The 24,956-nt window shown below is 45.3% G+C and overlaps 3 protein-coding genes across 5 annotated transcripts; 2 read left to right on the top strand and 1 right to left on the bottom strand.

The window, feature by feature from the left end:
- The first annotated feature begins 108 nt into the window (after nt 1-108).
- On the top strand, nt 109-9,373 carry si:ch211-286b5.4 (afadin- and alpha-actinin-binding protein). Its single transcript, XM_045211728.1, has 10 exons — nt 109-172; nt 279-402; nt 2,081-2,150; nt 2,353-2,473; nt 3,964-4,117; nt 4,286-4,389; nt 4,735-4,896; nt 5,052-5,163; nt 8,313-8,496; nt 8,956-9,373. The coding sequence occupies exons 3-10, from the start codon at nt 2,083-2,085 to the stop codon at nt 9,053-9,055; spliced, it is 1,005 nt and encodes a 334-aa protein (XP_045067663.1). The 5' UTR covers nt 109-172; nt 279-402; nt 2,081-2,082; the 3' UTR covers nt 9,056-9,373.
- Nucleotides 9,374-9,463: 90 nt separating this feature from the next.
- On the top strand, nt 9,464-11,878 carry nanos3 (nanos homolog 3). Its single transcript, XM_041841010.2, has one exon. It carries the CDS (start codon nt 9,704-9,706, stop codon nt 10,346-10,348), a length of 645 nt encoding a protein of 214 aa, XP_041696944.2. The 5' UTR covers nt 9,464-9,703; the 3' UTR covers nt 10,349-11,878.
- A 202-nt stretch (nt 11,879-12,080) lies between these two features.
- Nucleotides 12,081-24,951, bottom strand: LOC121534345 (RNA-binding protein 25). Of its 3 annotated transcripts, none has more exons than XM_041841005.2 (7): nt 24,743-24,951; nt 24,478-24,520; nt 24,075-24,193; nt 22,051-23,976; nt 21,868-21,980; nt 16,210-16,281; nt 12,081-12,536 (listed from the first exon to the last, which is right to left on the bottom strand). In XM_041841005.2, exons 2-7 carry the CDS (start codon nt 24,503-24,505, stop codon nt 12,428-12,430), a joined length of 2,367 nt encoding a protein of 788 aa, XP_041696939.2. In that variant the 5' UTR covers nt 24,506-24,520; nt 24,743-24,951; the 3' UTR covers nt 12,081-12,427. The 3 variants fall into 3 exon arrangements, with proteins under 3 accessions (XP_041696939.2, XP_041696940.2, XP_041696942.2); XM_041841006.2 differs by having other exon boundaries at nt 22,051-23,973; XM_041841008.2 differs by lacking the exons at nt 12,081-12,536; nt 16,210-16,281 and adding an exon at nt 18,519-18,547.
- Between the last annotated feature and the right edge of the window lie 5 nt (nt 24,952-24,956).

Raw genomic sequence — 24,956 nt, 5'->3', positions numbered from 1 at the left:
GGGGTAAGCTAGTGTGTGTGGGTTTGAGAGTCAGTCAGGTGAGAATGAGAGCGCTAGAATAGTGTGTTTGTGTGTGTTAACAACTTCTGTCTTTTCTTCTCAGGAGCAACTGTCTGAGCGAGACCAGCACGTTGCCAGACTACAGGATGCACTGAGGCGAGAGAGGGAGAAGGTGTGTGTAATGTATCATGAGTTTGATGGAAAATATTGACGATGTTGATGAATAACCTTTTCCCCCTCATCTCTTTCAACCCCGCACGCACCCACACGTTCTGAAGGGTTCCAGCCTGCAGTCTCGGTGTAGCCAGCAGGGGTCAGAGTTGAGGCGTAAAGAGCAGCACAGCGCCAGACTGAAGGAGAGACTAAGCCAACTCCCAGAGAGACACAGAGAGAGAGGCGCCTGTAAGGATGTCTGTCTAACCCTCTCTCTCACATTCTATATCACTCCATCTTTCTAACTTTCTCCCAGTCTTACACACACACACCATTCTATCACTCGCCTTCTACCTACCTAAGTCACTCTCTTACCCATTCTGTTTGTGTTACACACACACACTGTCTCACTCTCTCTCTCTTTTTCAAACTCTCTCTCTTCCTCTCTCCTCCTCCTTTCTCTCGGTCTCTCTCTTTCTCTCAATGTAATTTCAATTTAAGGGCTTTATTGGCATGGGAAACATATGTTAACATTGCCAAAGCAAGTGAAATGGATAATAAACAAAAGTGAAATAAACAAAACATTAACAGTAAACATTATTCAAATGTCATATTATGGAAATAGATAAAGTACAAAAAGGAAAATAAATAAACATAAATATAGGTTGTATTTAAAATGGTGTTTGTTCTTCACTGGTTGCCCTTTTCTTGTGGCAACAGGTCACAACTATTGCTGCTGTGATTGAACACTGTGGTTTTTCACCCAGTAGATATGGGAGTTTATCCAAATTGGATTTGTTTTCGAATTATTTGTGGGTCTGTGTAATCTGAGGGAAGTCTGTGTCTCTAATATGGTCATACATTTGGCAGGAAGTTGGGAAGTGCAGCTCAGTTTCCATCTCATTTTGTGGGCAGTGTGCACATAGCCTGTCTTCTCTTGAGAGCCAGGTCTGCCTACGGTGGCCTTTCTCAATAGCAAGGCTATGCTCACTGAGTCTGTACATAGTCAAAGATTTCCTTAATTTTGGGTCAGTCACAGTGGTCAGGTATTCTGCCACTGTGTACTCTCTGTTCAGGGCCAAATAGCATTCTAGTTTGCTCTGTTTTTTTGTAAATTATTTCTAATGTGTCATGTAATTCTCTTTTTGTTTTGTCATGATTTGGTTAGGTCTAATTGTATTGCTGTCCTGGGGCTCTGTGGGGTCTGTTTGTGTTTGTGAACAGAGCCCCAGGACCAGCTTGCTTAGGGGGCTCTTCTCCAGGTTAATTTCTCTGTAGGTGATGACTTTGTTATGGAAGGTTTGGGAATCGCTTCCTTTTAGGTGGTTGTAGAATTTAACGGCTCTTTTCTTGATTTTGATCATTAGCGGGTATCGGCCAAAATCTGCTCTGCATGTATTATTTAGTGTTTTGCGTTGTACACAGAGGATATTTCTGCAGAATTCTGCATGCAGAGTCTCAATTTGGTGTTTTCTCTCTCTCTGTGTCTCTCTCCCTCCGTGTCTCTCTCCCTCCTCCTTTCTCTCTCGCTCTCTCGCTCTCTCTCTCTGTGTCTCTCTCCCTCCTCCTTTCTCTCTCGCTCTCTCGCTCTCTCTCTCTCCTCCTCCTTTCTCTCTCTCTCTCGCTCTCTCTGTGTCTCTCTCTTCCTCCTTTCTCTCTCTCTCTCGCTCTCTCTGTCTCTCTCCTCCTCCTTTCTCTCTCTCGCTCTCTCTCTCTCTGTGTCTCTCTCCTCCTCCTTTCTCTCTCTCTCGCTCTCTCTCTCTCTGTGTCTCTCTCCTCCTCCTTTCTCGCTCTCTCTCTCTGTGTCTCTCTCCCTCCTCCTTTCTCTCTCTCTCTCTCTCTCTCTCTCCTCTCTCTCTCTGTGTCTCTCTCCCTCCTCCTCTCTCTCTCTGTGTCTCTCTCCCTCCTCCTTTCTCTCTCTCTGTAGCCATGGAACTGTTGAACCCAGTGCCCAGAGGCCAGGTGAAGAGCGACCGACCAGCCAGGACCAACGGAAGGTAGGAGGCTGCGTCCCAAATGGCGCCCTGTTCCCTTTATAGTGCACTACTTTTGACCAGGACCCATAGTTGACCACTGGGGCTGTAGACTCCGGTTGTCCCCAAATCGGACCCCAGAGGTCACCTATTCTGATCCAGGAGATTGAGACGCAGGCTTTTGTTCCAGCCTAGCACTAATGTACCTGATTTTGATGTACCCCAGGAAGGAGGAGACGGCGCTACGTGTGATGCTGGAGCGGCGAGAGGCGGAGTTAAGGGAGGCCATGAAGCTCCGACACAAACTCACCACTCTACTGCACACGCTCAGAGCAGACATGGAACGGGTTAGACGGCTCCTATAGCTCAGAGCAGACATGGAACGGGTTAGATAGCTCAGAGCAGACATGGAACGGGTTAGACGGCTCCTATAGCTCAGAGCAGACATGGAACGGGTTAGATAGCTCAGAGCAGACATGGAACGGGTTAGACGGCTCCTATAGCTCAGAGCAGACATGGAGCGGGTTAGACGGCTCCTATAGCTCAGAGCAGACATGGAACAGGTTAGACGGCTCCTATAGCTCAGAGCAGACATGGAACGGGTTAGACGGCTCCTATAGCTCAGAGCAGACATGGAACGGGTTAGACGGCTCCTATAGCTCAGAGCAGACATGGAACGGGTTAGACGGCTCCTATAGCTCAGAGCAGACATGGAACGGGTTAGACGGCTCCTATAGCTCAGAGCAGACATGGAACGGGTTAGACGGCTCCTATAGCTCAGAGCAGACATGGAACGGGTTAGACGGCTCCTATAGCTCAGAGCAGACATGGAACGGGTTAGACGGCTCCTATAGCTCAGAGCAGACACGGAACGGGTTAGACGGCTCCTATAGCTCAGAGCAGACAAGGAGCGGGTTAGACGGCTCCTATAGCTCAGAGCAGACAAGGAGCAGGTTAGACGGCTCCTATAGCTCAGAGCAGACATGGAACGGGTTAGACGGCTCCTATAGCTCAGAGCAGACATGGAACGGGTTAGACGGCTCCTATAGCTCAGAGCAGACATGGAGCAGGTTATACGGCTCCTATAGCTCAGAGCAGACATGGAACGGGTTAGACGGCTCCTATAGCTCAGAGCAGACATGGAGCGGGTTATACGGCTCCTATAGCTCAGAGCAGACATGGAACGGGTTAGACGGCTCCTATAGCTCAGAGGTGAAAGTGGCCCTAGACGCTGTTTTGCATTTTCCCCACTAATGGTAAAGGTTGTGATTGGGGGAGGGGATGCTGGTCCTAGGTTTGTACCTAGGGGAAACTTCCCTCCCGGTGTGTTTCCTGGTCCTGGGGAGTGGTCTCCACCAAAGGGGGGCCTTAGCACTAACACAATTGGTTCCACTTCCGGTCCCCAGGGCCAGGATTGGGAAACACTGCCCTAGCCCCTACAGCCCTTCCTAGTGCACAGATCTGAGAGGAATAGATGGGTGAAAGCAGTACAGCAAAAGCAACAACTTATTAACCCTTGTATTAAGTCCCTTCAGATCTGTAACCATTCAATGAGTAGGGTCTTGGGGCTGGATTAACGGCGCTACGGATGGGAACTGGAACTTGGGCACGGTCAGCAGGACACAATGTTTTGGAACGTTCAGATAGAAATATGTTATGTAGAACTAACATGCCTTTCCGACATGTAGAAATATGGAATAATGTAAAGTCTATTTATGGCATTTCTATCTGCAATATTCAGCAACGTTTGGCAACTGGACCCAACACTGGGTATGGTTGCGAGAGAGAGGATTGAGCTGATTGGCTGAAAGCTACTACTTTGTAACTTTTCCCCCAGACCTTATTGGACACTGTAGGTGACCAGGAAGAGGACCCTAACGACGACAAGATGCTGGTCCAATCAGAGGAGTCCCTGGGCGACCATGTGACAGGGGGTGTGGTCCATGGATGGAAGGGTGTGCAGAGGAGACTAGGGAACCTTCTGAGTCAGGGTGAGGGGGGGATGAGGCACGAAATGGCACCATATTCCCTATGTAGTGCACTACTTTTGACCATAGGGCCATTTCGGACGCACACAGCGACTAGTAGGAGATTAACATGAATTTGTTTATGAATAAAACAATGTTCCTACAGGGGTTTGACAGTGTGTGTGTGTTTAGGTCACGTGGCTGTGGGGACTGACCAGGATAAGCTCTTGGCTCAGCTAGAGACAGAGTTGGATCAGAGTCAACAGCTGGTCAAACTGCAGCAGCATCTACTACAGGTGGACGACACACACTACAATGTTACAGCTCATTACTAAAGAAACCAACCCACATTACAATGTTACAGCTCGTTACTAAAGAAACCGACACACACTGGGGCTCATAGAAACACAAGTATGTGACCAGCTGGGTTCAAACCCGTGCACCACAAGAATGTTAACCTGCTGAGCTAGTCTATGCATTAACTTTGGCAGCTAAGGCAAGCTTTGACATTTCGGACGGTTACTTGCTCATCTCTCTCCCCCTTCTCTCTCTCCCCCTTCTCTCGCTTTCTCCTCTCCTCCATCTCTACCTACTTTCCCTCCCCTTTTCTCCATGTCATCCTCCTCCCCTCCTCTCCCCAGGACAGTGTGATCACTCCGGTCCCGGCCGCTCTGACAGACTGCTACTTCCTGGAAGAGTGGGAGCGGCTTCAGGACCGCTGGGCGGAGCTAGAACTCCAGAAGCGGAGCTTCCAGAGGGAGAGACGGGCCTTCACCGACGCCGCCATCCGATTGGGCCACGAGGTGAGGGACCGGAAGGGAGAGCCACAAAGGAGGGGGGGGGAGGGAGTGAAAACAGGCTCCTTGGATTGAAAGATTAAAGGAATGGGTGGTTAGTGAAGTGTTGTTAGACTGTGGTTATTTTATTATGTATTTACAGTGTGTGTCTGCATGTGCAGAGGTGTGAGTTTGAGCAGCAGAGGGCCTGTGTGGTGAAGCAGCAGTATCTGTTTGACTGTCCGTTGTGGAAGACGTTGCAGCGTCACAACAGCAGAGAGAGCACCGTCCTCAGTGAGTCAGCATATATCATGTTATATACATACACGACATGACCAAAACTATGTGGACACCTGCTCGTCCAACATCTCATTCCAAAATCATGGGCATTAATATGGAGTTGGTCCCCCCTTTGCTGCTATAACAGCCTCCACTCTTCTGGGAAGGCTTTCCACTAGATGTTGGAACATTGCTGCAGGGGCTTCCTTCCATTCAGCCACAAGAGCGTTAGTGGGCACTGATGTTGGGCGATTAGGCCTGGCTCGCAGTCGGCGTTCCAATTCATCCCAAAGGTGTTTGATGGGGTTGAGGTCAGGGCTCTGTGCAGGCCAGTCAAGTTCTTCCACACCAATCTCGACAAACCATTTCTGTATGGACCTGGCTTTGTGCACGGGGGAATTGTCATGCTGAAACAGGAAAGGGCCTTCCCCAAACTGTTGCCACAAAGTTGGAAGCACAGAATCGTCTAGAGCAGGGGTATTCAACTACTATTTGAGAAGGTCCAGTGACACAAATTTCCTAGGTGGCAAAGATCCGGATGGATATTGTCCTTTATCGGCACTGTGGTACAGCGTAGTAACAAACATAGTCGTCTACAACTTAGTTGATATATCAAATGTAATTCATTCAAATTCTTAGTCTCATTTAATATACAACTTATTTTGAATGTAAACATGTGCAACATTGCATCAACATTTCTGAAGAACAAAAGTGGTTGCATAACTGTCTGTGCAAAAAGTGCACTGTGAACCATTTGTACATGGGCCTTGAATAAAAAAATAGAAAGTATTTTATTAAAATAAAGTGCATGTTTTCTGAAGAACAAAGGAGAGTTGAACAAAAATAATAATCTGAATGCACAGAACGTCACTGTGGGCCATGCAATATTCATATATAAGTCACTCTGGTCCTTGCCCTGCATTAATGAGAGAAATTACACTTTCTGTCTCCTGCCAATGCTGTGAACTTTGGCACAATTGGTGTGAGAGCAACTCTGAGACACTGGTGCAGGTGTTCATTGGTGAGCCTGGTGTGGTATTTGTTTTTAATAACGTTAATTGTGGAGAAGGCTGTTTCACAGCTGTATGTGGAGCCAAACATAGTCAGGATGTCTAGTGCCAGATTCTCGAGAACAGGGACGTCAGCTGCAGGCACCATCTTTCCCCAGAAAGTGACAGGGTCACAATCACCAACCTGCTCCTTCAGAGCCACATTTTCTTCACTGACCTCATCTTTTTGTTTACCTTCAAGCAAGGTGTCAGCAACTTCACACATGCATTATTTTACCATCTCAGAGTCTGAAAAAGTTTTTTTGTGTTTTCCCAAAACCCAAGCTATCCTCAGTGAACACGCCGTTGCACGTTGTTGGGCTGTCAGGGAATTGAAAAGGACTTTGGTGGACCTCTCATATTGGGATTTGAGTTGTTTAATCTTGTTTGTTCTCACCTCCGTGTTCAGAGGATACGTCTGATCGAATTTACTGTCTGGTGTCATAATGGCGCTTAACACTGGCACTTTTCACGAGAGCTACGGACTCACTGCATATCATCACATTGGTTTTATGCTAGTTGCGGGGAGAATGAATAAATACTGTTCCGTCCAAACGTCTTTGAATATACGGTTTTCAGAGTAAAGTTGTAATTTTTTTTAAACAAGCCATATTAACAAAGATACTGGTAACTAAGCTCCTATCTGTGATATTCACAGTTGAACCGCGGTCAGATATTTCTGTTTCTTTCTGCCTGCTTGTCCCAAGGTTCCACTGAGGATATTTTGATTGTGATTGGGTAAAACGCTGCCTCTTGTATTTGCATATAACCACGCGATTGGATTAGACAGGGAACTAGTAGAGGTGGGCGTTGCTTCGAGAGAGAGCGAGAGGTTGCTGATTTTGAGGCCACTGCACCCGTTTTATTTTTTAAAGCTGTCTAGAAAATAATGTATTTACTTTTATATAACAATGTGATGTTGTCCCGTCCGGATTGACCTTTCTCTGGGTCCGGACCCAGACCGCAGTCCGCCAATTGAGTTTGGCTGGTCAAGAATGTCATTGTATGCTGTAGGCGCCTAGCCCGAACCATGAAAAACATCCCCAGACCATTATTCCTCCTCCACCAAACTTTAAAGTTGGCACTATGCATTGGGGCAGGTAGCGTTCTCCTGACATCCTCCAAACCCAGATTTGTCTGTCGGACTGCCAGATGGTGAAGCGTGATTCATCACTCCAGAGAACGCATTTCCACTGCTCCAGAGTCCAATGGCGGCGAGCTTTACACCATTCCAGCCGATGCTTGGCATTGTGCATGGTGATCCTAAGATTGTGTGCGGCTGCTCGGCCATGGAAACCCATTTCATGAAGCTCCCGACGAACAGTTACTGTGCTGACGTTGCTTCCAGAGGCAGTTTGGAACTAGGTAGTGAGAGTTGCAACCGAGGACAGGCGATTTTTACTCTCAGCACTCAGCGGTCCTGTTCTGTGAGCTTGTGTGGCCTACCACTTCGCAGCTGAGCCGTTGTTGCTCCTAGACGTTCCCCCTTCACAATAACAGAACTTACAGTTGTCCGGGCCAGCTCTAGCAAGGCAGAAATTTGACAAACTGACTTGTTGGAAAGGTGGCATCCTAAGACAGTGCCAAGTTGAAAGTCCATTCTACTGCCTATTTCCGTTGGTAAAGTCCAGTAAGGCCATTCTACAGCCAATGTTTGTCTATGAAGATTGTATGGCTGTGTGCTCGATTTTACACACCTGTCAGCAACGGATGTGGCTGAAAAAGCCGAATCCACTCATTTGAAGGGATGTCCACATACTTTTGTCATGTAGTGTGTATATTGGCCATATACCACAAACCCCTGAAGTGCCTTATTGCTATTATAAACTGGTTACCAATGGAATGAATACAGTAAATTGTACTTTTTTGTCATACCCATGGTATACGGCCTGATATACCACGGCTTTCAGCCAATCAGCATTCAGGGCTCCAACTACCGATTTTATAATCAACAATGAACATCACATACCGCTAGATGGCTGCAAAAGCTTTACTAGTTTGGTTTTAGCTATACTTTTTGCTTTACTAACAGGTTTTACTATAGCGTCGTCTTTTAGTCACTTCAGGGGATTCAAGTGTGTGTGTGTGTGTGTGTGTGTGTGTGTGTACTCGCAGATCTCTCAGGTTCTGATCACATGATCCTGTCCGGCTGCCGCCCGGCCACGCCCTCCTCTGCCGAGTCTGGGTTCATGCCCTGGTTAGGGTCATCGGGGTCTCGGCAGGGCCACGGCAGGGTCAAAGTTCACACCCCCAGCACCCCAGAGCTCTACTCTGCCCTCCAACTGCCCTACAGCTGCAGGTCAGGCCCAGACATGTCCTGACTCTGTTCCTAATGTCACCCTGTTTCCCGATTTGGTGCACCAGGGCTTGTAAATTAGTGCACTATATAGGGAATGGGGTGTCATCTGAGACGTAGACCTAGTTACTGTTTAAACCCATCTTTCCTTACTTCATTCTTTGCCCTCTTTCTTCAATTAATCCCCAAAGGGAAAATCATTATTAGTGATTGAGGTAATCACTGATCTTATATGATTACAGATGGACTATTGTTGTAGATTGTTGTGTGTGTGTGTATATATTTGACTGTAACTAAATTCCTCCATCTCCCCATTCCTCTAATCCCGGATTCCCCTCCATCCCCCATCCCTCTCTCCAAACCCCAATTTTTCCACCCTCATCCCTCCAACTCCACATCCCGCCAACCTCTCCTCCACCCACCTTTCCCTACCTCCATCCACCCATCCCTCCACCTCCCCAGGTCCAGTGAGAGTGATGCCCAGTCAGAGTGCTTGGATGTGGGGGCAGAGAGGCTCCAGTTTGCCCCCCCTGGTCCTCGCCTGGACTGGTCATTTCAGTAGGATGGCTGTTTATGTAGTTTCCATTGTATGTCTTATAATATTGTCCCTTTGTCGTTTCCATTGATTTATATATTCGTTTTTCAATGTGATTAATAAAGATGAATAGTTTGACACATTCATTCTCTACTAATGATTCGATGAGCCAGGATAAATGTTACTAACTTATTGGTGGTAGTATTGAACAGCAAGGAAGTCGAAGCAGTTATGAATTTTAAAGAGGTGTGATATTTTAATACAATAGGCTATTATCGAACAGCGTCCTATAACTCAGAATTATAATCTAAATCCTATCAATTTAGACCCTAGAATAGATCAACTGTCTTTTGAAGTTTTTTAAATATTGTTGAGTAAAATTGTATCCCAAATAGTTCATTTTGACCAATTTAAGAAGTTGTCAGTTTGAAACCATTTTATTGGCTGCTGTCGCGTGCCACGGCTGGCGCACGACACCATCTGATTGGCTGCTTTCCAAAACACTGACAGGTCAAAAGGTGCATTTTGTCAAACATGCCTTCAGTTGAGTTCGCAATTCATTGAAGCCATCGCATCGTTTAGAAATTTTAACCCCGCTTTCTTTGTGGTCCATTCTGGTCGTTATCAGACACTAGTCTGTTGGGCTATAAAAATACAAGTGGGAATTTGAACGCTATGATTTGTCAACACCTACCGCGTTACATGGAGTCCGAAAAGAAGAGTTTCCAACCGTGGCGGGACTACATGAAGCTAGCGGACGCAGTGCGGGAGATGCAGTTGGGGAACTTCGCCTCAGAACCGTCAACCGTCGACGGTCATTCCTCTGGGATATGCTCGACCATGGTGGAATTTGAACAGTTACCGCCGCGAGCCTTGCTGTCACGGATAACACCGGAGGCGACAACACACCAACCTAACGAAAAGGAAACCCTGTATTCCGAAATCGTCCCCGTGCGTAAAGACGCTCCTTTACGTCCGAGCAGCAGCAAGGATCCCAAGCACGCTACAGCAGCGTCCAGACCCTCCGCGGGCACCCGGGGCCAGAGGGAGAGAAAGAAGGCGACCCGCTCCAAGACGCCGGAGGAGGTGCCATCACCTGAGCGCAAGTTCTGCAGCTTCTGCAAACATAACGGGGAGTCTGAGTCTGTGTTTGGGTCCCACAGTCTCAAGGACCGGGATGGGGGCGTGGTGTGCCCGTACCTGCGGCAGTATGTCTGCCCTCTCTGCGGGGCCACCGGGGCCCAAGCCCACACCAAGCGCTTCTGTCCCCGGGTCGAAACCACCTACAGCTCTGTATATGTCAAGTCGGAGAAGCGCTAGCTCTGGTCCAGGCCGTTAGTGCGCTACCTTCTAGGCCTACTAACAGAGGCAACTCGTTGTTGCGAGATGGGTGGAACCAGAGCTAGAGAAGCGCTGAAGAGACTGTTCATGCTGTTGTGTTGGCGGCATTCTTTGGCGTCTCTAGCGCGCTGTATGCGGACAGTTGTCAGAGGATTTACGAGTGGATATTTAGGTTAGAAGTAGTTTGGAATAGGCTGGCTAGTTTTGTAGACTATGGAGTAGCCTATTTATCGTGTGATTTGTATTATTTCCGTGTGTTTTCAACTTTTGTCGCTTATTTCTATTTATTTATGACGTGTGGTTTTTCATTATTTGCATGCACGTGTTCTTTACAGCACATTTTGGGTTTGAGTTTTCTTTTTTTACTTTAAAGCGTAAATGTCCTTGACCAAACTAACTGCTTCTTTACATGTTGGTGTGAGATTTTGTAAAACCTCCCAACCTCTAGTACTGTGTCGCCTAATGAACCGCCCTTATCAACGAACTCTACCTGCTACTTTAGGAAGGAAAAAACGGAAGTGTTGTCTTGTTTTGAGACTTGTGTTTTCCTGACTCTTATTTTTAAAAGATATGCTCTAATCTAACTGTAGATCTGCAAGTCTACAGGCCTAATATAACTATTGGAAGAACATGACTATTGACAATAACAAAGACAACAGCTATTTTATGTGGTGTGCAGAGCTACTTTGGGTAATTGCCATTTACCACGCTACCTACTATTTTAAATTGTAATACTTGTATTTTAATAGATCTAGAAGTGTATTTTTTGTTGACTTTTCAACCTGTATGCTACTTAGATTGGCTGAATAGGACTTTAATGTTAAGTCTCACTTTAAAGAACCTTATGTTAAATAGTATGTGTGTTTTATTATTATGCATGTCTTCTATAATAATAACAATAATATCTGTATTGGCTACTCGTGTGTGTCTTAATTATCATTGAGGTGTCCCTAAAAAGGTATCCCAAGTGGCACCCTATTCCCTATCTAGTGCACTACTTTGCGTGTGTTTTCAACTTTTGTCGCTTATTTCTATTTATTTATGACGTGTGGTTTTTCATTATTTGCATGCACGTGTTCTTTACAGCACATAGGGGTTCTGATCAAAAGTAGTGCACTGAATAGGGCATTGTCTACAAATGGACTTCAGATCTTAGTGGTAAAGGTGATCTTTTTATGTTGAGAATCTTTTTAGACTGGTTAGTTTTTAAAAAAGCAACATGTATCATAGATCCACGACTGAGCTGAGGAGATATACAATAACCAAAGATCCAACTTTAGTAATGATTTATTTTATAACACGTTCTCCAAAACACAGTAACAACATACTGTCCCAGACGGATGTCCTCAGCATCAGGAAAGGCAGAGGAGAAGAAAATAACCCTTCAACGGGGTGGTAGCTTTTTTTAATGCCAATAAAGCTACCACCCGGTTAATCAACCCTGCACCTTAGAGGCTGCTGCCCCATATACATAGACTTGGAATCACTGGACACTTTAATAATGGAACACTAGTCACTTTAATAATGTTTACATACTGCTTTACTAATTTCATATGTATATACTGTATTCTATTCTACTGTAGTTTAGTCAATGCCACTCAGACATTGCTCGTCCTAATATTTATATATTTCTTAATTCCATTCTTTTACTTTTAGATTTGTGTGTATTGTAGGGAATTATTAGACACTACTGCACTGTTGGAGCTAGGAACACAAGCATTTCGCTACACCTGCAATAACATCTGCTAAATATGTGTATGTGACCAATAAAATAAAATTAGATTTATAGACCGGCATTATTATTAGAACGTTGTGTCCATATAACTTCACAAACTTTCAGTTCAAATCTGGGATGATACTTTGGATCATTGTTCTCAAACTGATCTTCAGTATTCAAGCCCCCCCCCCCCACCAAAAAAAAAATATACAAATAAACTTTCAAGTAAGCCTCCGCTATGTGAAGACTGTTACCCATGAGCCTTTGGGGGCGTTGTGATGATGGTTCGGTGTGGGTCCCAAATGACTATATAGGGACTTGGGTGCTATTTGGTAGGCAAACTAGATCTCAGAGCGGCGTGGGGGGAAGCCGCGGCATGGGGGAGGCCTCGCTGTCTTGTTGCCACGGCGGAGAGTCTCTAGCTCCCGATGGGTAGCCATCACTACCCGACTGAAAGAGGAAGGGAGGAAGGGGGGAGAGATGCAGATGGAGGGGAGGAGAGATGCATTGGGAGAGAGTGATATTATTTTTAGTTGCTATTTGTCTGTTTTTCCTACTACTTACAAAACATCTGATCACCACTGTCATGCTAATGTAGTTGGTTTGATGTTTCCCATGCCAATAAAGCCCTTTTGATTTAATTGAAGTGAATGATCTGAGAGACAAGGCAAGAAGAGCCTTCTATGCCATCAAAAGGAACATAAAATTCGACATACCAATTAGGATCTGGCTAAAAATACTTGAATCAGTTATAGAACCCATTGCCCTTTATGGTTGTGAGGTCTGGGGTCTGCTCACCAACCAAGAATACACAAAATTGAGACTGCATGCAGAATTCTGCAAAAATGTCCTCATTGTACAATGCAAAACACCCAAATAATGCATGTAGAGCAGAATTAGGCCGATACCCGCTAATTAGAGAAATCCAAAAAAGAGCCATTAAATTCTACAACCACCTAAAAGGAAGCGATAACCAAACCTTCCATAACAAAGTCATCACCTACAGAGAGATGAACCTGGAGAAGAGTCCCCTAAGCAAGCTGGTGCTGGGGCTCTGTTCACAAACACAAACAGACCCCACAGAGCCCCAAGACAACAACAACACAATTAGACCCAACCAAATGAGAAAACAAAAAGAGAATTACTTGACACATTGGAAAGAATTAACAAACAAACAGAGCAAACTAGAATGCTACAGTGAGGGGAAAAAAGTATTTGATCCCCTGCTGATTTTGTACGTTTGCCCACTGACAAAGAAATGATCAGTCTATAATTGTAATGGTAGGTTTATTTGAACAGTGAGAGACAGAATAACAACAAAAAAATCCAGAAAAACGCATGTCAAAAATGTTATAAATTGATTTGCATTTTAATTTGGGAAATAAGTATTTGACCCCCTCTCAATCAGAAAGATTTCTGGCTCCCAGGTGTCTTTTATACAGGTAACGAGCTGAGATTAGGAGCACACTCTTAAAGGGAGTGCTCCTACTATCAGCTTGTTACCTGTATAAAAGACACCTGTCCACAGAAGCAATCAATCAATCAGATTCCAAACTCTCCACCATGGCCAATACCAAAGAGCTCTCCAAGGATGTCGGGGACAAGATTTTAGACCTACACAAGGCTGGAATGGGCTACAAGACCATCGCCAAGCAGCTTAGTGAGAAGGTGACAACAGTTGGTGCGATTATTCGCAAATGGAAGAAACACAAAATAACTGTCAATCTCCCTTGGCCTGGGCTCCATGCAAGATCTCACCTCGTGGAGTTGCAATGATCATGAGAACGGTGAGGAATCAGCCCAGAACTACACGGGAGGATCTTGTCAATGATCTCAAGGCAGCTGGGACCATAGTCACCAAGAAAACATTTGGTAACACACTACGCCGTGAAGGACTGAAATCCTGCAGCGAAGCAAGGTCCCCCTGCTCAAGAAAGCATATATACAGGCCCATCTGAAGTTTGCCAATGAACATCTGAATGATTCAGAGGAGAACTGGGTGAAAGTGTTGTGGTCAGATGAGACCAAAATTGAGCTCTTTGGCATCAACTCAACCCGCCGTGTTTGGAGGAGGAGGAATGCTGCCTATGACCCCAAGAACACCATCCCCACCGTCAAACATGGAGGTGGAAACATTATGCTTTGGGGGTGTTTTTCTGCTAAGGGGACAGGACAACTTCACCGCATCAAAGGGACGATGGACGGCGCCATGTACCGTCAAATCTTGGGTGAGAACCTCCTTCCCTCAGCCAGGGCATTGAAAATGGGTCGTAGATGGGTATTCCAGCATGACAATGACCCAAAACACACGGCCAAGGCAACAAAGGAGTGGCTCAAGAAGAAGCACATTAAGGTCCTGGAGTGGCCTAGCCAGTCTCCAGACCTTAATCCCATAGAAAATCTGTGGAGGGAGCTGAAGGTTCGAGTTGCCAAACGTCAGCCTCGAAACCTTAAATACTTGGAGAAGATCTGCAAAGAGCAGTGGGACAAAATCCCTCCTGAGATGTGTGCAAACCTGGTGGCCAACTACAAGAAAAGTCTGACCTCTGTGATTGCCAACAAGGGTTTTGCCACCAAGTACTAAGTCATGTTTTGCAGAGGGGTCAAATACTTATTTCCCTCATTAAAATACAAATCAATTTATAACATTTTTGACATGCGTTTTCCTGGATTTTTCTGTTGTTATCCTGTCTCTCCCTGTTCAAATAAACCTACCATTAACATTATAGACTGATCATGTCTTTGTCAGCGGGCAAACGTACAAAATCAGCAGGGGATCAAATACTTTTTTCCCTCACTGTATTTGGCTCTAAACAGAGAGTACACAATGGCAGAATACCTGACCACTGTGACTGACCCAAACTTAAGGAATGCTTTGACTATGTACAGACTCAGTGAGCATAGCCTTGCTATTGAGAAAGGCCACCGTAGGCAGACCTGGCTTTCAAGAGAAGACAGGCTATGTGCACACTGCCCACAAAATGAGGTGGAAACTGAGCTGCACTTCCTAACCTTCTGCCAAATGTAAGACCATATTAGAGACTCATATTTCCCTCAGATTACACAGACCCACAAAGAATTTGAAAACAAATCCAATTTTGATAAACTCCCATATCTATTGGGTGAAACACCAGTGTGCAATCACAGCAGCAAGATTTGTGACCTGTTGCCACAAGAAAAGGGCAACCTCACATTGTAAATACAACCCATATTTATTTTCGCTTTTGTACTTTAACTATTTGCACATCATTATAACACTGTATATATACATAATATGACATTTGAAATGTCTTTATTCTTTTGAAACTTCTGAGTGTAATGTTTACTGTTAATATTTATTGTTTATTTCACTTTTGTTTACTATCTACTTCACTTGCTTTGTCAATGTTAACATACGTTTCCCATGCCAATAAAGCCCCTTGAATCGAATTGAAATGTAATTGAGAGATATCAAACAGAGCACAGAAGGAAAAGCTCTCTCTGTGACGACTCAACCATCCTGAGTGAGTTTGATCAAACCTCTTCAAACTGTCCTGCAGACAAGGATAGTCTGTTGGGTGAAATACCACAGTGTGCCATCACAGCAGAAAGATTTGTGACTTTTTGCCACAAGAAAAGGGCAACCAGTGAAGAACAAACACCATTGTAAATACAACCCATATTCATGTTTATTTATTTTCCCTTTTGTACTTAAAATATTTGCACATAATGACATTTGAAATGTCTTTATTCTTTAGGAACTTATGTGAGTGTAATGTTTACTGTTATTTATTTTTATTTCACTTTTGTTTATTATCTATTTCACTTGCTTTGGCAATGTAAACATGTTTCCCATGCCAATAAAGCCCCTTAAATTGAAATTGAATTGAGAGAAGAGATGGAGGAGGGCTTGGAGAGTTTAGAACCTCATCCCCTGTTCCCCTCCTCTAGTGTACTAAAGAGGAGAGATCCTTATCTATGTGTCCATCTGAGCAGACACCCATCTAGCCAATCAGAGCTCAGAGATCTGTGGGGCGGATCAGGCTGACTTCTAAAGTTCATTAGGTCAAAGGTCATCACTAGGAGAAAACGGTGAAGAAGTAGAAGGATGGAGAGAGAGGAGGCAAAAGAGTGGACGACTCACTTTAGAGAGGAGAGTTCTCTGATCAGGCCACAGACCAGTTCCGTAGCGTCTTCCTCCCCTTCCTCTTCCTCACTAGTTAAGGGGAAGAGAGAGACAAAGAATAGCACCCTATTCCCTATATAGTGCACTACTTTGGACCAGAGCCACATGTGCACTATATGGGGAATAAGGGTTTATCGTAGGCTTAAAAAAAAACGAATACAAACTTCTAAAATAGTGTACTGGTTCTAGGACGATGGATAAAGGTATCCGGTCAAAAATGATCCTGTGTCAGTAATGCTACTGATACAAGATGAAATATCTACACTACCGTTCTTAGAAATGTCCTTGTTTTCCATTAAAACATACATGAAATGAGTTTGAATAGGAAATATAGCAAAATGAATAGGAAATGTGGTCATTGACAAGGTTAGAAATAATGATTGTGTCCTTCAAACTTTGCTTTTGTCAAATAATCCTCCATTTGCAGCAATTACAGCCTTGCATACCTTTGGCATTCTAGTTGTCAATTTGTTGAGGTAATCTGAAGAGATTTCACCCCATGCTTCCTGAAGCACCTCCCACAAGTTGGATTGGCTTGATGGGCACTTCTTACGTACCATACGGTCAAGCTGCTCCCACAACAGCTCAATAGGGTTGAGATCCGGTGACTGTGCTGGCCACTCCATTATTAACAGAATACCAGCTGACTGCTTCTTTGCTAAATAGTTATTGCATAGTTTGGAGCTGTGCTTTGGGTCATTGTCCTGTTGTAGGAGGAAATTGGCTCCAATCAAGCTCCGTCCACAGGGTATGGCATGGCGTTGCAAAATGGAGTGATAGCCTTCCTTCTTCAAGATCCCTTTTACCCTGTACAAATCTCACACTTTACCATCACCAAAGCACCCCCAGATCATCACATTGCCTCCACCATGCTTGATAGATGGCATCAAGCACTCCTCCAGCATCTTTTCATTTGGTCTGCGTCTCACAAATGTTCTTCTTTGTGATCCGAACACCTCAAACTTCGATTTGTCTGTCCATAACACTTTTTCCCAATCTCTGTCCAGTGTCTGTGTTCTTTTGCCCATCTTAATCTTTTCTTTTTATTTGCCAGTCTGAGATATGGCTTTTTCTTTGCAACTCTGCCTAGGTCAGCATCCCGGAGTCGCCTCTTCACTGTTGATGTTGAGACTGGTGTTTTGCGGGTACTATTTAATGAAGCTGCCAGTTGAGGACCTGTGAGGCGCCTGTTTCTCAAACTAGACACTCTAATGTATTTGTCCTCTTGCTCAGTTGTGCACCGGGGCCTCCTACTCCTCTTTCTATTCTGGTTAGAGCCAGTTTGCGCTGTTCTGTGAAGGGAGTAGTACACAGCGTTGTATGAGATCTTCAGTTTCTTGGCAATTTCTTGCATGGAATAGCCTTCATTTCTCAGAACAAGAATAGACTGACGAGTTTCAGAAGAAATTTATTTGTTTCTGGCGATTTTGAGCCTGTAATCGAACCCACAATTGCTGATGGTCCAGATACTCAACTAGTCTCAAGAAGGCCAGTTGTATTGCTTCTTTAATCAGCACAACAGTTTTCAGCTGTGCTAACATAATTGCAAAAGGGTTTTCTAATGATCGATTAGCCTTTTAAAATGATCAACTTGGATTAGCAAACACAACGTGCCATTGGAACACAGGACTGATGTTTGCTGATAATGGGCCTCTGTACGCCTATGTAGATATTCCATAAAAAATCAGCCGTTTCCAGCTACAATAGCCATTTACAACATTAACAATGTCTACACTGTATTTCTGATCAATTTGATGTTATTTTAATGGACAAAAAAAAAGTTTTTCTTTCGAAAACAAGGACATTTCTAAGTGACCCCAAACGTTTGAACGGTGGTGTAGATCAGTGGTTATCGCTGGGGTACTGCAGGTGGCCCACAATTCTTTGTGGATAAAAAACAAGAACATTCTTCCAAAAATAATAACAGTCGGGGTCACTGAGTTCTTCAGTAAGGCCATTCTACTATCAATTTTTGTCTATGGAGATTGCATGTCTGGGTGCTCAATTTTATACACCTGTCGGCAACGGGTGTGGCTGAAAAAGCCGAATCCACTAATTTGAAGGGGCGTCCACATACTTTTGTCATGTAGTGTATATTGGCCATATACCACAAACCCCTGAGGTGCCTTATTGCTTTTATAAACTGGTTACCAATGGAATTAGTACAGTAAATTGCACTTTTTTGTCATACCCCATGGTAAATGGTCTGATATACCACGGCTTTCAGACAATCAGCATTCAGGGCTCCAACCGGTTGCATCATCCTGACTGGTTGCATTACCGCCTGGTATGGCAACTGCTCAGCATCCAAAAAGAATAACAGTTGGGGTTATTAATGGTGTTATAAGCCATTTTACATTACTTTTCACAATGCAAATAGTTTATAATAGGCCTTTAATTTGTTATGTTCACTGCTAAAATGTACTAAATTTGACAGCCAAGATATTTTATGTTTAATAAAATCTGCGACTGCGAAAGGTGGTCCTCAAAAGCTTCTGACTGATTTGCTCCCCGGAACAGAAAAGGTTGGGAACCGCTGATCTAGATAGAAACAATGAATTGCTCACAAGACAATCGTTCACAACTGTTCACCTATGGCAAACACTTTTTTCTAGCTATCTGATTGGTTTATCTCTTTCATCTGCTGATAGTGACACATTCCTTTTTTTTGGGCTCTGTACTCCAGCACTTTGGGATTTGAAATGATACAATGACTATGAGGTGCAGACTGTCAGCTTTAATTTGAAGGTATTTTTGAAATTACAGCACTGTTTGTACCCAGTCCTCCAATTTCAGGGGACCAAAAGTATTGGGACAAATTAACTTATATACACTATATATACAAAAGTATGTGGACACCCCTTCAGATTAGTGGATTGGGCTACAGAAATGATTTGTTGAGATCGGTGTGGAAGAACTTGACTGGCCTGCATAGAGCCCTGACCTCAACCCCATCGAACACCTTTGGAATGAATTGGAACGCCAACTGCGAGCCAGGCCTAATCGCCCAACATCAGTGCCCGACCTCACTAATGCTCTTGTGGCTGAATGGAAGCAAATCCCCGCAGCAATGTTCCAACATCTAGTGGAAAGCCTTCCCAGAAGAGTGGAGGCTGTTATAGCAGCAAAGGGGGGACCAACTCCATATTAATGCCCATGATTGTGGAATGAGATGTTCGACAAGCCTACATACCTTTGGTCATGTAGTGTCTGTATTGAAGTAGTAAAAAGTTAAGTACAGTGGGGAAAAAAATTATTTAGTCAGCCACCAAATGTGCAAGTTCTCCCACTTAAAAAGATGAGAGAGGCTTGTAATTTTCATCATAGGTACACGTCAACTATGACAGACAAAATGAGAGAAAAAAATCCAGAAAATCACATTGTAGGATTTTTTATGAATTTATTTGCAAATTATGGTGGAAAATAAGTATTTGGTCAATAACAAAATATTCTCAATACTTTGTTATATACCCTTTGTTGGCAATGACACAGGTCAAACGTTTTCTGTAAGTCTTCACAAGGTTTTCACACACTGTTGCTGGTATTTTGGCCCATTCCTCCATGCAGATCTCCTCTAGAGCAGTGATGTTTTGGGGCTGCCGCTGGGCAACACGGACTTTCAACTCCCTCCAAAGATTTTCTATGGGGTTGAGATCTGGAGACTGGCTAGGCCACTCCAGGACCTTGAAATGCTTCTTACGAAGCCACTCCTTCGTTGCCCGGGCGGTGTGTTTGGGATCATTGTCATGCTGAAAGACCCAGCCACGTTTAATCTTCAATGCCCTTGCTGATGGAAGGAGGTTTTCACTCAAAATCTCACTATACATGGCCCCATTCATTCTTTCCTTTACACGGATCAGTCGTCCTGGTCCCTTTGCAGAAAAACAGCCCCAAAGCATGATGTTTCCACCCCCATGCTTCACAGTAGGTATGGTGTTCTTTTGATGCAACTCAGCATTCTTTGTCCTCCAAACACGACGAGTTGAGTTTTTACCAAAAAGTTATATTTTGGTTTCATCTGACCATATGACATTCTCCCAATCCTCTTCTGGATCATCCAAATGCACTCTAGCAAACTTCAGACGGGCCTGGACATGTACTGGCTTAAGCAGGGGGACACGTCTGGCACTGCAGGATTTGAGTCCCTGGCGGTGTAGTGTGTTACTGATGGTAGGCTTTGTTACTTTGGTCTCAGCTCTCTGCAGGTCATTCACTAGGTCCCCCTGTGTGGTTCTGGGATTTTTGCTCACCGTTCTTGTGATCATTTTGACCCCACGAGGTGAGATCATGCGTGGAGCCCCAGATCGAGGGAGATTATCAGTGGTCTTGTATGTCTTCCATTTCCTAATAATTGCTCCCACAGTTGATTTTAAAAAACCAAGCTGCTTACCTATTGCAGATTCAGTCTTCCCAGCCTGGTGCAGGTCTACAAGTTTGTTTCTGGTGTCCTTTGACAGCTCTTTGGTCTTGGCCATAGTGGAGTTTGTAGTGTGACTGTTTGAGGTTGTGGACAGGTGTCTTTTATACTGATAACAAGTTCAAACAGGTGCCATTAATACAGGTAACGAGTGGAGGACAGAGGAGCCTCTTAAAGAAGAAGTTACAGGTCTGTGAGAGCCAGAAATCTTGCTTGTTTGTAGGTGACCAAATACTTATTTTCCACCATAATTTGCAAATAAATTCATTAAAAATCCTACAATGTGATTTTCTGGATTTTTTCCTCAATTTGTCTGTCATAGTTGACGTGTACCTATGATGAAAATTACAGGCCTCTCATCTTTTTAAGTGGGAGAACTTGCACAATTGGTGGCTGACTAAATACTTTTTTCCCCCACTGTATTTGGTCCCATATTCATAGCACGCAATGACTACATCAAGAAATGTGCAGACGCACAAATATCGTACCCCCCCAAAAATGCTAAACTCCCAAAGTGCTGGAGCCGAAACAACAAAAAATGTGTCAATGTTCCAATACATTTGGAGCTCACTGTATATGTCCCAAATGGCACCCTTTTCCCTTTATAGTGCACTACTTTTGACCATGGGCCCTGGTCAAAAGTAGTGCACTATGTAGGGAATAGGGTGCCATTTGAGAGGCAGACAGCAGATGATTTAGAAGCAGTGACCCCGGCAGGGGATCTTCTCTGATGTTAGTTTAGAACGGTGAGAAAAACACAACTACTGTCTGTCTCAAGGCCCAGAGGTAAAGGAGAGGAGAGGTGAAGGAGAGGAAAGATAGAAATATCCCTTCATCTTGTTCCCGTCCCCTCATCTTCCTGCCCTCTCATCTGCATATCAGCACTTCTCTCCTCCCCTCATCTTCCTGCCCTCTCATCTGCATATCAGCACTTCTCTCCTCCCCTCATCTTCCTGCCCTCTCATCTGCATATCAGCATTTCTCTCCTCCCCTCATCTTCCTGCCCTCTCATCTGCATATCAGCACTTCTCTCCTCCCCTCATCTTCCTGCCCTCTCATCTGCATATCAGCACTTCTCTCCTCCCCTCATCTTCCTGCCCTCTCATCTGCATATCAGCACTTCTCTCCTCCCCTCATGCCTGCATCTACCTCCTGTACCTGCCTCACCCATCCCCTCTCCTTTCTCCCCCCTCTCTCACGTCAGAGTGATGGTGTTGAGTTGAGAGTCAGACACGTAGTCCAGGGCCAGTGCTCTAAACGGGTCAACGACAGCAGCATCATCATCGTCTCTGGTCAGGTCTGGGGATGCGGACTGAAATACACAAACAATCAGGACTCAAACAAACAAAGTAACAAACAAAGACGTCAACAAAAACACTCACATGGTTGTTCTCCTCCGAGCCACCAGGTGTCACTGCAGCCTGGTTGTGCCCCTCCCTTCCAGGACCTGGCTTTGTGGGGGGAGGTGTGCTGGACTCTCCTCTGTCAGCCGGGGCCAGACTGAATGCCCGGGGGTTGGCCCCAGTCCCAGCCCCCGCCCCGGCTCCAGCCACTGCCCCATCTTCAGCCCCCCTCTCTCTCTGGGTAGGTGAGCTCTGAACCTCTCCCTGGTGCTCCCTCTCTGCCCCAGCCTCCAGAGGGATGGAGGTAGGGGTGGTGGTGGAGGATGGTGGAGGGGCCCTAGGGGGGCTCTCCTCTGGCTCATTAGACCCACAGCACCCCCTGTCCCCCTCCTGTTTCTTCTCCACAACCCCCTCTGTGTCTAGCTCTTCTTCCCCCAACACCACAGGCTGCTCACTGCCCAGTGGGTCCACCTTCAGGCCAGTCCAGAGACCCTCTCCTGTGACCTGCTCTGGCCCAGAATAAGCCACTTCGCTGGGGCCTGCATGGCTTGACTCTCCCCCTGACTGAAGCTGCTCCTCATCTAACTTCTCCTTCTCTAACTTCTCCTCCTCTAACTTCTCCTCCTCTTCCTTCTCTCCCTCTTCCTTCTCCCCCTCTTTCTCTTTCTTCCTCTGCTCAGTGGTACTCCCCAGAGGGGCAGATGGAGGGATGAATGAAAGGAATGATGGATCAGAGGATGATGCTGCTGCAGTTCCCTCTACAGCCACCAGGTTGGCACCACCACCACCACCACTATCACCACTCTGCCCGATGTCCTTCTCTCTCTCTTTCTCCACTGTCTCCTCCTCTCCTTTCCTCACCATCCCCATCGCTTCTCCCACACTCCCTTCTTCCTTCACACTCTTTCTTTCCTTCTGCTGCTCCTCCTCTATTCCTCTCCTCCTCTCCCTCTCTCTCTCTCCCAGACCACACATCCCCATTCTCCTCCTCCTCTTCTTCACTGGTGCTTCCACAGATCTGTCCTCCTCCGCTGTCTTCTTCTCTGGTGCTTCCACAGATCTGTCCTCCACCTCTGTCTTCTTCACTGGTGCTTCCACAGATATGTCCTCCTCCGCTGTCTTCTTCTCTGGTGCTTCCACAGATCTGTCCTCCACCGCTGTCTTCTTCACTGGTGCTTCCACAGATATGTCCTCCTCCGCTGTCTTCTTCTCTGGTGCTTCCACAGATCTGGCCTCCTCCGCAGTCTTCTTCTCTGGTGCTTCCACAGATCTGTCCTCCTCTGCTGTCTTCTTCACTGGTGCTTCCACAGATATGTCCTCCTCCGCTGTCTTCTTCTCTGGTGCTTCCACAGATCTGTCCTCCTCCGCTGTCTTCTTCTCTGGTGCTTCCACAGATCCGTCCTCCTCCACTGGCGGCCCCTTCCTCCCACCGCCCAGACAAACACCTCTCTCATCTATAGCCTCCCGCTGTTCACTGTCTCGCTCCTCCATTTTGGGCTTCTGGTTCTTCTCTCCACACTGCTCCTCTTCATTGTCGGTTTGACTGTCCCCATCCCCAACTTTGACCTCCTTGGAGGGGAGCTGGGGGTGGGGCTGGGCTACAGTCAGTGGGTGTGGGGGGGAGCTGAGGAACCTCTGTGTCTTGATGTCTTCTTCTTCTCTACCCTCGTCATCTTTAACGGAGGACTCCACACTATGGTCTTCCTGTGGAGTATCTTCACAATCCTGATTGGTTGGAACTGTCTCCTCTGTGCCTGCCCCCTCCACAGCCCCTCCAATGGCCTGCTCTCCCTCGAAGCCAGTCACAACCAGACTTTCCTCCACTGGATCCCCCTCTTGCTTGGGTGCAGTGGTATCTCCCGCTTTGTTAGCCTTCTGAGATGGATTAGTAGTACAGCCCGTCAGAGGGCGGTGGGGATCTTTAGGAGGAGAGGTCGTTTTTAACACTGTTCCCTCAGTGTCCTGCTGCACACAGCAGAGGAGTTAGAATCAGTTAAAACATAGCAACATTTAAATTGTAACTGACAAACGCTCAACCAGCAAATGTAACTTCTGTTGGCTACCTGTTCTAGGTGTGAGGGCTGTGCTTCCACTGCCTCTCCAGAGGGGGCGCTCTCCTCTAACGCATCACAGCACTTTCTCTTCCTTGACCTGAGTGACCTAGGCTGGGGAGGTGTGAAACCTGGAGAGAAAATGTAACCTTTATGCTATAGAAATGTCCTTTCTTTCACATGTAATAATACAGTAGCAAGCAAACAGGTGGACTAGCAACCTTTCACTTTGTTTTTCCATATCTCAGATAATTTCAATGGATAAATGTAACTATGTTGGACGAAAGGTTTATGTCTCGGCAGGTCAAGGTATTCACTTTATGAATGAATGATTTCATCCAAGAAAAGCATTGAAGATCATTTAAGCCTCAATATACAGTTTATGTGATTTTAATGGGGGCTATTTCAGCCTTACTTTTGGTTTGCGTTCGTTTTTTGGTCATCCTCCCAAGCCAGCGCTTCAAATGCAAAAACAAAACAGAGACAAAGTGTCAGTTGGTTAAGTTAGCTAACAATGATTTGCCAATTATCAGATATCATGACACTGGCAAATCATCTAATTCAAAACAAAAACAACTAGCCAATAACATCTATCTAGCTAATACTTTTGAACTTTGATGGTAGATTTTTGTTTCTCCTCAAGCTTTTGACTTGGTCACAACTGTAGCTAGCTAGCCTACCTGGCCGTGCAGATCAAGATGGATTGTGAGTGGTCTCTCTTGCTAGCTAGCTATCAAACTTTGGCACTCTCACTGAAACATATAACGTTAGCTACAGTGCATACCAAGCTCAACTAGCTAGCTAAGATTAAAACAAATCTAATTTTCAGTGACGAATATGAGATTTTTACACATAACTTTGACTGGACCTCACAGCTAGACACTTGTTAGAATA

Source organism: Coregonus clupeaformis, chromosome 38, assembly GCF_020615455.1.
Source record: "Coregonus clupeaformis isolate EN_2021a chromosome 38, ASM2061545v1, whole genome shotgun sequence".
Taxonomy (NCBI): domain Eukaryota; kingdom Metazoa; phylum Chordata; class Actinopteri; order Salmoniformes; family Salmonidae; genus Coregonus; species Coregonus clupeaformis.
The sequence above is the reverse complement of the archived record's forward strand: the minus strand, read 5'-3'. Positions and strand labels throughout refer to the sequence as shown.